The following is a 12,384-nucleotide window of genomic DNA, read 5'->3' as shown; positions in this document are numbered from 1 at the left end:
CAAGCAGAGACTAGAGAAGCTCTGGGCGACTGCTAACCTATATACAGGTCCTGTTTGGTCATCCAGTTCTACCCACAAGGTGCTGGCCAGTGACTTGAACGTGTAGACACCTCTGCACAGCGATGCGTTTATGCACAGAAAAGGTCTGTGTGACAGAATACAGAGGACAGAGTAGAAAATAAAATAGAAGTTTTAACAGTTCTGTTGGGAGGCACCTAGAGGGACCTATCATCTAGTTCAGCTGCCTGACCACTTCAGGGCTGACCGAGAGTTGAAGCATGTTATTAAGGACATTGAATGCTGCTTAAATAGTAACACAATTGGGCTGTTGGCCTCTTCTCTCAGAATCCTGTTCCAGTGTTTGAGCACCCTCTTTTTAGAGAAATCTTTCCTAATCTCAACTCTGAGCCTCTCCTGATATGACTTTGAACCATTCCCATGCTTAGTGCAGATCTGGCTGCTTCTGAGAACCTGCTTGGTTTTTTTTCTTTCAGATGTTTCTTTGAGTCCAAATCCATCTTTAACTTTCCGCACTATTGGAGGAATCCTTGACTTCTACATCTTCCTTGGACCAACTCCTGAAAACGTGGTTCAGCAGTACACAGAGGTTAGTAAAAAAGTGCACAAGGCACATGGGGCAGTGCCTTCTAACAAATTCCTGTCAGTATCGGCAGGCAGCGCGGCCAAAACTTCCTCCTGTTCTGTTCATACAAAGCCATAGCTTGAGGTCCACGCACAACCTGGCTGGTGCTCAAGCTTCTGTGAACTGTCTTGTATGAGTGTGGCAGACTGTCAAGGTCCGGAGGAGCAGAGATGAAGAGTATCTCTGTCCAGAGGAGCGAGGCCAGTTCTTATGGATTCCATGTTGTGAAATTAAGGTGCAAACGAGACCAGATAGCACCATGAAACTGTTTATTAAAGGATAAGGTTGGGCAAAACGGAGGGAGAGAGGGGAGAAGGGGGAGAGAGAAAGATAAAGAGATCGATGGAGAAGAGAAGAAGGAGCAGGGAAGGAAAAAGGCTGTGATCATATTACCTTCAGTCGCAGATGAAGGGGAGAGAGAGAGACGGGTGCGTGGCCCAGGGATGATCTTCTGTGGAGTTTGTCAGAGGTTCTTCAGGTGGTGTGCAGCTCTGGTGGTCTGGTGGTGGTCTGCCCTCGGTGGTCTGGTGAGAGGTGCCACTGGTGATCCGGTGGAGATGCCACTGGTGGTCCGCTGGGAATGCCACTGGTGGTCCACTGGGAATGCCACTGGTGGTCCGCTGGGAATGCCACACTTTGGCAGGCATTTCTCCTGCCTTTTTATACAGTTTTCTGCTCAGTGTCCAGCTGCAGGCCCCCAGGGCATTCTCAGGCATTCACAGGGGTCTGGTGCCACCGGGGAGACGGCCTCCGCCCCCTCCCGGGCTGCAGCTGTCCACACCCTGCATACACCTAAACCTTTTCCCTTGGGGGTAGCTGAGATAAGATGTAGGCCTCCTGGGCATTCCAGCCAGGCTGAGGTGCAGGAGTTTGGAAGGTGTTGTCTGTTGATTTGCATCCCTGAGCTTTGGGCTAAGCACCGAGTCTGAGTCCCAGAAGTAACAAGATTAAGGAGAGACGATGCAGTCTTTATCTTTGTTGATGAAGGAGAGAGAGGATTGAGACTCTCACACAGACTGACTGGGCTTTTGGTGCATGCCTGTAGCTTTTCTTGCAGTATTTCAGTACTGAGAGTAGGAGTGCATGAAAGGGATGTAATGGTTAGAAAAAAAATTGTCCAAGATTACTCTTCTCCAGGTCATGACAGTTCAGTCTTCACCATGTGACTGTAACTGAGTTTTGGTGCTGTGGATGGAGAAGTCAAACTAGTCAGAGCACAGATGGGAGTGTTTAGGAACTTCATATCTACTGGACTTCAGACACGTTGAATGAATTTCAAGAGCTTCAAGCCTTTATTAGCCAGTAAAATTGCCTGTTGATTTTGGAGAACCAGCCTGTTTTTCACTAGTGAAAACACCATGTAATCAGAGAGTGTGACTACTTGCTTTCCAGTTCCCCAGTGTGCACTAAACCTGCACTAAGAAATGTTGGAGCTGGGCAGTCAGAGACTGCCGTGACAGGTGCAAGTGCTCTGCCTCCTCCTCTGCCTCTCAGGAGATTTGAGCTTTTATTTTCAGCAAGAATGTTTTGTTTCTTGGATTTTAAAAGTCTCTGTATCTTACCTGAATTGGGAACAGAAACACTGATTTGGCTCAGGGAAAAGAAGATTTAACTCAGAAGGACCATATTGTTGGAGTCTGTTTTGGTGGTAGACATCAAGGGAAGCCTCATTTGTGTCACTGTTTTGGGAAGGCTGTGAGCCTCCCCAGGTCAGTGGGTTGTGCTAGACCTTCCTTTGCCAAGCAGAGATTCAGGTGGTGACTCCTAGAGAGGTGAGAGTCTGCTGATGCCTCTCTGCATCCTTGAGTGTGAGTGACTGCTCTGTCCCTGAGGTTTCTGGCTCCCTCTGCACATCCTCTCTCTCAGCCACCTCTGATCTGAGTGATACAGGCCAATCAGCAAGCTAGGTTTTGAACTTACACTCTGACATTCAAACAAAAAGAAACAAGCAAAGAAAGAAAATGTGAAGTGACTCCCTTGACAGATGCAGGTGTGGTCACTGGAATGAACACACCTATTTCAGAAGAGTCATGGTGGCAGCGAGATGGAGATTGGAGACATCCTTGTTCTTTCCAAGTATTTGAAAGGTATTTGGAGGCAGCATTTCTGTGGCTTAGCAGGTGGCCAGCAGCTGAAAATGTATGAGAGTCCTCACCCCCAAGCTGATGGGTACTGGCAGCACAATTCCACCCTTGCATCCCTGGAAATGGAGGTGGAGAGAAGAAAACAAGGTGAAAGGGAGATGGTGGGCATCACATCCCAGGACAAAAAAAAATGTGTTCTGAAGTTTGCACTCAGCTCTCTGGGGAATGTTGAAGAATGCATGGTAGCAATTTCACAGTGAAATAACAGCTTCTTCAGTAAACATCCTGGAACTCCAGGATCACAAATGTTACAATTAACCTATTATTAGTCTCTAAGGTAATGACTTGGCTTTTGTGTACAAGATATGTGGGAAGGTGGAGGAGATAGAAAAGGCTTTATTTTTCAATTGTATTTTCTGTTGCACCGAGAAGACTCTCCTGGGCAATTGCTGTCACACTCTGGCGAAGGAGAGGGGGTGGAAAGGAGCAGTGTCACCAACAACTGCAAGGCACCACTCAGCAGCACCATTCAGCAGCATCCCTCAGCAATCTTGGCTGTTTGAATAGGTTTCCTCTGGGAAATGGTGTTTTGGGAGCTCACAGATGCACAGGATCCTGGTGGGACCAGGCTACTCTGCTGCAATAAGCTCCTTGGTGAAATGGCACTCACCTATGCAATTGTCTACATAAAATCACTGCATGGGGCTTTTTTTTACAGGGACCACCCCTTGCATCCTTTCCAGAATGGTCCCAGTGGTACGGCAGGGTGGCCAAGTGCCAGCTGGTGCATGGCTGTTGAGAGAAGCCGTGCCCAGAAAAATGTTCTCCACACCACTCTCAAACTTCTTGTGCTGTTGCCTTCTGTGCCATTTCAAGACTTGAGCAAGCCCCTTGGCCCCCACCGTGCTTCTGTGAAAGATTTAGGAGCTTAGCTCTGCTTAGTGCTTTTATGCAAGTTCTCTCCAAACCAGTGAGTTAAGACAGCTTTATTATGAAGCTCTTTACTGGATCTCTGGAGTACGCAGGCTTTCCCCATGCACCTCTCCAGATTGCTGCCAGTGTCCAAGGCTGGACCAGAGGCTATTGCCCAGAGCCACTGCTGCCTGGACAGCTAGGAGCAGCTGGGCTGTGCCAAGAGTGAGGCTCCTTACATGCTAATCAGGGATGGTTGTGACTTCTCTGCTAGGACTGCCAGTCTCTGTGTGAGAGCCTTGTGGTTGAATCCATGGGTTCTCCAAACACTTATGTTTGTGCAGCAAAAACCAAGGCTTTATAACCTTGGAATTGAAAGTCCTTAAAATGTTTAGATTTCTGAGGTTCTGAGCACTTTGTTAATGGATTAGCAGATGCAAGGCCTTTCTTCTTGATCTCCAAAGCTCATCTTCTGTGAATGGACTTTAAGTAGAGGTTAGTGCTTGCCTACTAGGTGTTCACAACACTGATCTGCCTGCCTCAGATAGAGAAGATGAGCTGGATACTGACATCTGTGCCACAGGAGCACCAGTGCAATTTAGCCATTGTGTGACTATCCAAACATACTATTATCATGCCTAAATCTAGACTGTTACCCGATTTGGATTTTTTTAATTTCCTCCTGCAGCACTTCATTAAAGAAAGGAATTTAAAGTAAATATCAGCCTTCAGGAGTCACTTCATATACCTAATTAGGGTGAAAGATCAGCAATGTTTCATGTTGAGCCCCTGTACCTGTGTTGCTGGAGATAGCAGTTCCTTTGTAAACATGGGAAGGAGTATCTCTATGGCCTCTGTGATATATAGGCCATAACTCTTCAGCCATCTCCCTTGCATCAAATCTTTCATCATAATGTTAACAGAAGAGGATCCTGATTCATTGTATAGTGCTTACAACTTAGCTGTTATCCTTGATGCTCATAGCTATTTATACAATAGTATATCATGGGGAAAGTGAATACAGATCACTTGCTTCCTGGGCACAGAATTCAGCTGTTAGGTCTGCATGTTCTCACCAAACATTACCTTTCCTGCAAAGTGCTGGCAGGGCACCTCTGTGATGGTTTGGGTGTACCCCACCCCCCACACTTTAGAAGTTACCCAGACTAGTCTCAGCTGGCTCTGGGAATATAAGTGAAGCTATTTATTTACAGCTAGCACAATATACAAGCTGCTATTTACAGTATATACAGTTACAGACAGAAATATACAAGGTAAAAGGTAATACAGAAACACAACTCCCCTCCCAGAAACCTGAGTCCCCAGGAGGGGCTCTCAACCACCCCTGCACCTTTCCCCTGCCCCTCTCAACCTTACCCCAGTCCTAAGGAAGAATAGAAGTGTTCAGCCAAGAGGTTAAGAAGCAAAGGTGAGTGGAAGCTGAGGTTAGGGAGATGCAACTCAGTCAGAAGCCCAAGGCAGAGTGTGACAAAATGGCAAGAGTGTTATCTAATGTTTTCCTTTCTTCTTCAGCAAGACTCTGAGGGGAATAGACATCACCATTGTTTTCCTTTCACAGCTTATGATCTACTTTTTCTCACCAAAACATTCTACCCTGCTTCAGATTAACACACCTCCTAGGTTCATCAGTGCTCAGGTGCATCTGAAAAAAAAAAAGAAGGGAAAAAGCACTATTACATAATGCCAAGTTATGTAAACTTGGGAAAGCTAACAGTGAATTTATTAAACAACACCAGGAGTTATTTAAGAACCAAGTGCAGGAGGAATTGTGGAACAGAAAATAGTATCTGGGTGGTTTTAATTCTTCAGCACTACCACATCTTCCCATTTTTTACCCCCAGTTTGGCTACCCCATATGTTTGCTGTTTCTGCATTTCTTATGTTTTCCCCCTTCAGCTCCCCTGCCATACCTCATTTACTTATTCTATGGGAGCCAACTCTGCCAAGCAGCCTTTCTCTGCCTACTGCATTTTATTATCTGTATGCAGAACACAATCTATATGAATTAACTAGATTCTAAATATATATCAAATCCAACGTGAGCTTTCAGCCTTGCAAAATTACATTCCTGCCTCTGCTGATCCATCTGTGAGTAGGTACCATATGTCAGTTACTTTATCAGGAAGCTTCAGGGGGATCCATCAGAGAGAGTCCACAGCATAATTAGAAGAAAGAACATTTGTTTTCCCAGCTGCCCTGTTTTCATCCTTCCTCTTCAAATGTTCTGCTGATTTCAATTAAGCTCACCATAGATGCGCCTGGTGAACCTGGGGAACTAATTGCTTTAAAACTTAATATCTTGCTTGCAAGGTGGATTTTCTTCAGTTGGTTCAGCTGTAAATCACAAACTCCTTAAGGAATGCTGTCTGTCACCCAATACTGCCTCACTGTGGGGCAGCTCAAGTCCAAAGGCAAGACAACACCATTACATAAACGTGAGTGGCTGAACCGCAGCACACCCTGGTGCTGAGGCTGTGTGTCCTTTGGGAATGCCAGCTTGCATTTGGCCTCATTCATTTCACCTCCCGCCCCACTGGGTTAATCACAGCTCCTGAGCCATATTGTATCAGCCATGTTTCAGGCTGACTGTTCTTTTCAGGGTATCTTCAGTTCCCATTGCCTCTATCCAGGCTGGTTACTCCCACAGCTGTTCCCACTTCCCAGCCTGCGCAAGGAGAGGCAGCAAATGCCACAAAGAAATCCTGCCAGGGCGTTGGGCTCTGCGTTCAGCCACAGGACTGATATTTATCAGCGTAGTTTTCCTCTTCCTCTTGTATAAGGGAAGAAGCCTGTGCAGAAAGCATCTTATTTAATTAGTTCTTCTGTTTCGATCTGTCTTTCTAACCTAAGTAGAGGCCACGCTTTGCAGTAGAGAGTACAAGAGCAAAATGTGTATCTGCTTTAGGAGCACAACGTGGTGAGGTTCACAGAGCTTATCTTGCAGCCCCATGTGATCTGAAACAAGCTCTGCTGCCTCTTTGGACTGATTTTGCAGAATCATAGAATGTTAGGTGTTGGAAGAGACCTCCATAGATTCAAGTCCTCTGCCAAAGTACGATCATCACCTAGAGCAGGCCACACAGGAACACATCCTTGCAGGTTTCAAAAGCCCTCAGAGAAGGAGAGGCTGGGCATCCTTTTCCAGTGTGCTGTCACCCTCACCAAAAAAGTGTCTCCTCATATTGAGGTGGAACCTTCTGTGTTCTAGCTTGTACCCATTTTTCCTTGTCCTCTCACTGGGAACCATCAAAAAGAGACTGATACCTTCATCTTGCCACCTAAGCCATGGTGCCCCATTCATGTCTCCATGGGAAGCCCCAGAAAAGCTTGAACTATATTCTAGGGAATCAGCTGTACCTTGGAATTCTGAAAATAAATAATGACATGTGTAACCAGCTGAGCCTGCAGCGTAGTGGCAAAGACATGTATCTGCCCACTGACTTCCCCCTACATGGTAGAGGTCACCTTCCTCTGTCCAGGGCCTCTGCCAGCAAGGGTGCAGCAGCAACATGCAGTGAAGATTACCCATACTTCTCTATCTGTTTTTCTGTCCAATGCAAAAAATTTGCACATCCCATCAGCTCTAGCATCTGTGAAGCATTTTAGGGCAATTTCAAGTTCACAATTGCATTCCTAGGTCAGACTCCTATAGGAGAAAATCCCACAGGAAGATCATAGAATCAACCAGGTTGGAAGAGACCTTGAAGATCTTGCAGTCCAACCTAGCACCCAGCCCTAGCCAGTCAACTAGACCATGGCACTAAGTGCCTCATCCAGGCTTTTCTTGAAGACCCCCAGGGACGGTGCCTCCACCACCTCCCTGGGCAGCCCATTCCAATGGGAAATCACTCTCTCAGATGTGCCTTTGTGCTTTGTGATCTCTTGAAGAGCTTAGCAATACAATAGATAAGAGTGCCAGAAATACTTTATTTGGTTAAAGTTGATGGAGTTTAGCTGCCAATATGTAAGCTTTGTTCTTTTTCATTTCTTAGCATAATTATCTAGCTATGGAGATCCACAAGGAAATAAGGGAGCCAATGGTAGTCAATAGCTGCAACTTGTTAAGAAGCCATGCAGTTGTTACTAGATACTTGATTGTTCATGAATTGTGCATAAGAATGTCAGAATTATTGAACAAAGGGATCTAACTGTTTAAAACTGGAGTAAGGATTCCAGGAGAGATCCCCTGGAAAACACTAGTGAGTACTAATGAGGCAATGCCAGATTTCAGCTTGTTTCTGGGAACAGATTACATTGTGGTTGCTCGCTGCTTACCCCAGGTTGCCAGGGCAGCTCTTGCCAGAGGGAGCAGAGCAGGATGCTCTCAGTAGTGTTTCCCTATGCAGTTTACAGTTGGATTACATGGAACCAGTACAAATCAACGCTATAGAAAACCGTATTTACCTCATTACCTTCTGTTTCAGTTGAGAATTTCAGGACTAAACAGTAAGTCTGACCTGGTTTGTCAGTGCCTGGCAAGGAAATGCTGTGGGCCAGCAATAAGATCAGTCAGTCATAAGTAACTGGATTTCATCTGGGTGGTATGTAAGTATAACTTCAGACAGCTCAAATAAACTCTGGATGAGTTAGTTCAGTTGGATGGAGCAAGAAACGTTACCAAGGCCAATAGTGCTGTGTAGCATCAGAAATTTGGCTGCTGTTGATTAAAGTGTTCAAGGACTCACCACAGGTTAGGGAGTGCAAGGCTCCAAGCTGGGTTTGCACTGGCACGTGCCACAATGCAGAGGCTAAGACCTTAGCAAGGCCCTCATTTAGCCTGAGTATCACGGAGATGTGATGCTTAGTGTGGATGTCACTCAAAGCCTCTGCAAAGGACAAGAGTCCACCAGAAGTGTGTTTTTGCAGCACGCTGCACAGGAAGCTGCTCTGAGAAATGAAAGGATGTGTGATACCTGTGCCCTGGTCTTCATAGGCTGGAATCCTCTCCTGGCGTTTCTGAATAGCTACTTCTCATCTCACCCTTTGCATTTCTGTGTTTCTCTTTCCTTCTGTAGGCCATTGGACGCCCACACATGCCTGCCTATTGGTCTCTGGGATTTCATCTCTCTCGATGGGGTTATGGCAGCCTTGATGTTTTAAAGGCAACTGCCGATCGCATGCGCCGCTATGACATCCCATACGTAAGCATCAGCATTTCACTGTGTATGTCAATTTTACAATCCAAAGTGAGAGGAGTGAAACTATAACAGAGGAAAGGTGACTCTGCTACAAAGAGAACTGCAGAATAAAAGGGTATTAATACTCATGCTCTTGCACGGTGGTTCTGCATGTAGTATCTTTATAATAATTTACCCTCACATTCAAAGCCCATTTTTAATCTTGTAAGTTTTTTTAAGTCCTGCACTTGGCCACACAGCACTTGATTCTGATGTGGATTTATTGTCAGGATACAACAAAGTCTGCCTGGAACCTTCTCATCTTGAGGCTGAACAACTCAAACTCTGTCAGCCTTTCCTCATAGGAGAGGTGTTCCATCACGATAATTTCTGTGGTCTTCCTCTGGACCAGCTCCAGCAGGTCTACAGGTTTTCTGTGCTGAGGACTCCAGAGCTGGATGAAATACTCATGTAATGCTTACTTTTTAAATGTTTAGGATGTCCAACATTACGATATTGACTACATGGAACGTCGCCTGGACTTCACGTATGACAAAGTGAATTTTGCAGGTCTGCCAGAGTTCCTCCAACAGATGAAGAAGGAAGGGAAACACAATGTCTTGATTCTGGTAAATTAGCCATATTGCCAGTTGTTTCTTCGTTTGAACTGTTTATAGCACAGTATTCATGGCAGCATCTAGGTGCTAACACATGCTATTGCAACAGATTTTCATTTCTGTCATTTGTTGAGAAGTGCTGAAGACAATTTCCCACAGATTTCACAGAATCACTGAAGTGTTTCAGGTGGAAAGACCTTCAAGATCATCTACTCCAACCGTAGCTCTTACTTTATAAGGAAACAGTGAGAGTCACCACATTATGACAGAACTTCCTTTCTCGAGAAACAAGCTATTGCTAAAGAGGAGCAAAGGTCTGTGCAGCCTGGTAGAGAAGTGGACTGCCGTGTGGCCATGCCCTTTGTCTTCCTGCAGACAACAAACAGGCTCCTCTGTCTGTGCTAAGTTCTTGAATGCTTCCACCACAACAGACTACGAACTGCTTTGTAAGATGCTGTACTTCATGTGTTATGAATTATGACCATGTTTAAATATGTTGCATCTGTGTACCAGCACCCCCTCTCAGATATGAAAAGTGTTGCCTTTGTTCAGGGCTGAGTTGAGATAAGATGGCTTTTACGCAATTCTTTTCCTGAAAATGGTCAAATGAGTTTAATATGTACACAAAAATAATTGGATAGTAGAAAAAGAAATCCGCTCATAATCTGGAAAGCTATTAATTAATATTGCTTTGTATTTACTTTTGTACTAAAATTAATCTAAGATATATTTATTTGCATGAAAATGTTGAACCTGTGACCAAAACTCACCTATGACCAAACAAATTAACTTGACCAGAAAGGAAAATTGGACTTTTACAGCTTTCCCTGTCAATTTTCCCAACAAAATCTGCTGTTTCTCTCCAGAGAAACATGTCTTTGTGCCAAAATTGCTCTTTATCACAATAGCTCACTGAGTGCTGATGAAAACAAGGAAATTGGAGACCAATTAAATTGAAATGTATATTTAAAAATACATAAATTAGGAGTCCTTGACAGATACATAAGATATTGCTATCCTGGTGCCTCCAGAAGTGCAGTACTAGGAGAGCTGCTGGGTCAGCCACACCAGCTGGAGAGGGTTGAGGTGAGAAGGGTCAGGAGAGCCAAGATCCAGAGCAGCACATGCAGAGCATCGCCACAGAAGAGAGAGCCTGAATTTATTCTCCATGAATGCTAGGAACAGGATAAGAAGGAAAATTCTTTCAATTGCAGCAGAAAAGATTTAAGGTAGGCACTGGCATAAAGCTGCCTGTCTGCAAGGTGAGCTGAGCAGAGACTAAGCTGCCCAGGGCCAGACGTGCTTTCCCAAGTGGGTGTTGACAGGTCCAGCGCATGCCTCAGGGACAGCTCAGGCTGAGCTGATCCACAGAAGGAGGAGTAGGAAACTATTCCACAAAGGCCCTTTCAGGACCTTTTGCTGCAATTGCAGTCTTCTATTTTCCAGCCTAAAAGGCCAGCTTACATCTTTCACCTCGGTCCTGCTGTTCTTTGCTTCAAATAGCCATTCTCATATCCCTTCTACTTTCTTTCTTGATGCACTTCTTCCTCAGCCTTTTTTATTCTAGGCTAAACAAATGAAAGAATTTTATGCACTTTTTATTGGGTGAGGTCTTCAGATCTCCTCCCCATGTGACCCAGCTTGAATGCATTTGCTTGTGTAGCAGAAAACTGGATTTCACAGTGCCCCATATGGTGTCCCCACAGTGTTTGGAGAATAGTAGAATGTTTCCTTCCTTCTGCTAAAATTGTCTTGCATGACAAAGCCCTGTATCACATCTACCTGCATTACACTGATGGGTCATACTAGTAAGGAGACAAATTAATGCAGCCCTAAGTGCCTTAAGTTGATCCAGTCCTTTTAAAATAAAGGCCATGCTCATTATCTTGCCATGAGGGTCCTGTCAAAGGCTTGTAGGAAGAAAGATTGGGTAGTAGAATCCTACATTATAGGACAGTTCTTCTTTCACTTCTGGTGGTGTTTTCTGGAGCCGAGATAACTGCTATGGCAGTTTCCTTTTCCAAAAATCACATTACCTTGTCAAATAGATGGATAAAGCCAGAAGTGCCTCTCTGTTCACATTTTTTTTCCTCTGTAATGTCTTGTAAAATTTAATATATGAGTGAGGATGGAAGAATTAATGCCACAGATACCCCCATCAGTGTTTTCTTTTAGAAATAGGGTTTTGAGTTCTGCTCTCTTCACTTTGCTGACTTTTTAAGGCAGTTTCATTAAAAGTACCTGCTCTGTATTTATTGTTGGCCTAATCTTCACTTTATTGTACTGTAACTGCCTTAATTGCTAGAAATCTTAAACAAGACCACACAGTCCATGTGATGAATTACAGATTGATAACAGAAATAGCAGCCTACACAGTGTGCTCTACTCTTAGGGTTGCAACTTTAAACACTACCTGTCTGTAATTTGGTGTAGCTCAAAAGAGTTTCTGACTCATGAATATATCAGCAAAATACCATGAGTTTGGGGTAACTCTTCCCATATAAACTCTTGCCCTTCAGTAAATGCATGTTAGTTATAGATATATAATTGAAGTTAGGGTGCCTCCTATTGTTTTGCACTTATTGCTGGGTGAGAAGCTACAGGCAAGTAGTCATGGTTTGGTGGGTGTGCTATATTATCTTCTTCCTTGTGAGTTCGATTTCAACAACATTTTAAAGCCTTTTCAGCTTCTCAGTGTATGTTAGAGCGATGCAGGGAGGTGTTACTCTATAAATCTAAGTTCAGCTGTTAGGCAGATGCAAGAAACACAACAATAATTCTGAATTTGTGCAGTGAGCTATTTGGAGTCGAGATAAGAAGTCTTTCTTCCTTCCACTAATCTGTAACAAAGGACTATCTTCTGCTTTGGCTATTTAGGTAAGCTTGTGGAAAAAAAAGCCAAGAGCTGATCTAGTTTGCCCTCCAATTTTTAAAGAAGTGAATGGGAAGTCTAGGTAGCACTGGTAGTGAAGTTTTCTGTTTTCACTTGA

General features: G+C 44.4%; 1 protein-coding gene across 1 annotated transcript in view; it reads left to right on the top strand.

Annotated features, from left to right (window-relative positions):
• The window catches only part of LOC135174232 (sucrase-isomaltase, intestinal-like), a 53,643-nt gene that overhangs the window by 20,925 nt on the left and 20,334 nt on the right, over positions 1–12,384 (top strand). The window contains exons 7-9 of the mRNA XM_064141448.1: positions 495–607; positions 8,676–8,801; positions 9,275–9,406. Of these exons, the coding sequence (XP_063997518.1) occupies positions 495–607; positions 8,676–8,801; positions 9,275–9,406 (371 nt within the window). The remainder of the gene's footprint in view (positions 1–494; positions 608–8,675; positions 8,802–9,274; positions 9,407–12,384) is intronic.

Source organism: Pogoniulus pusillus, chromosome 4, assembly GCF_015220805.1.
Source record: "Pogoniulus pusillus isolate bPogPus1 chromosome 4, bPogPus1.pri, whole genome shotgun sequence".
Taxonomy (NCBI): domain Eukaryota; kingdom Metazoa; phylum Chordata; class Aves; order Piciformes; family Lybiidae; genus Pogoniulus; species Pogoniulus pusillus.
The sequence above is the reverse complement of the archived record's forward strand: the minus strand, read 5'-3'. Positions and strand labels throughout refer to the sequence as shown.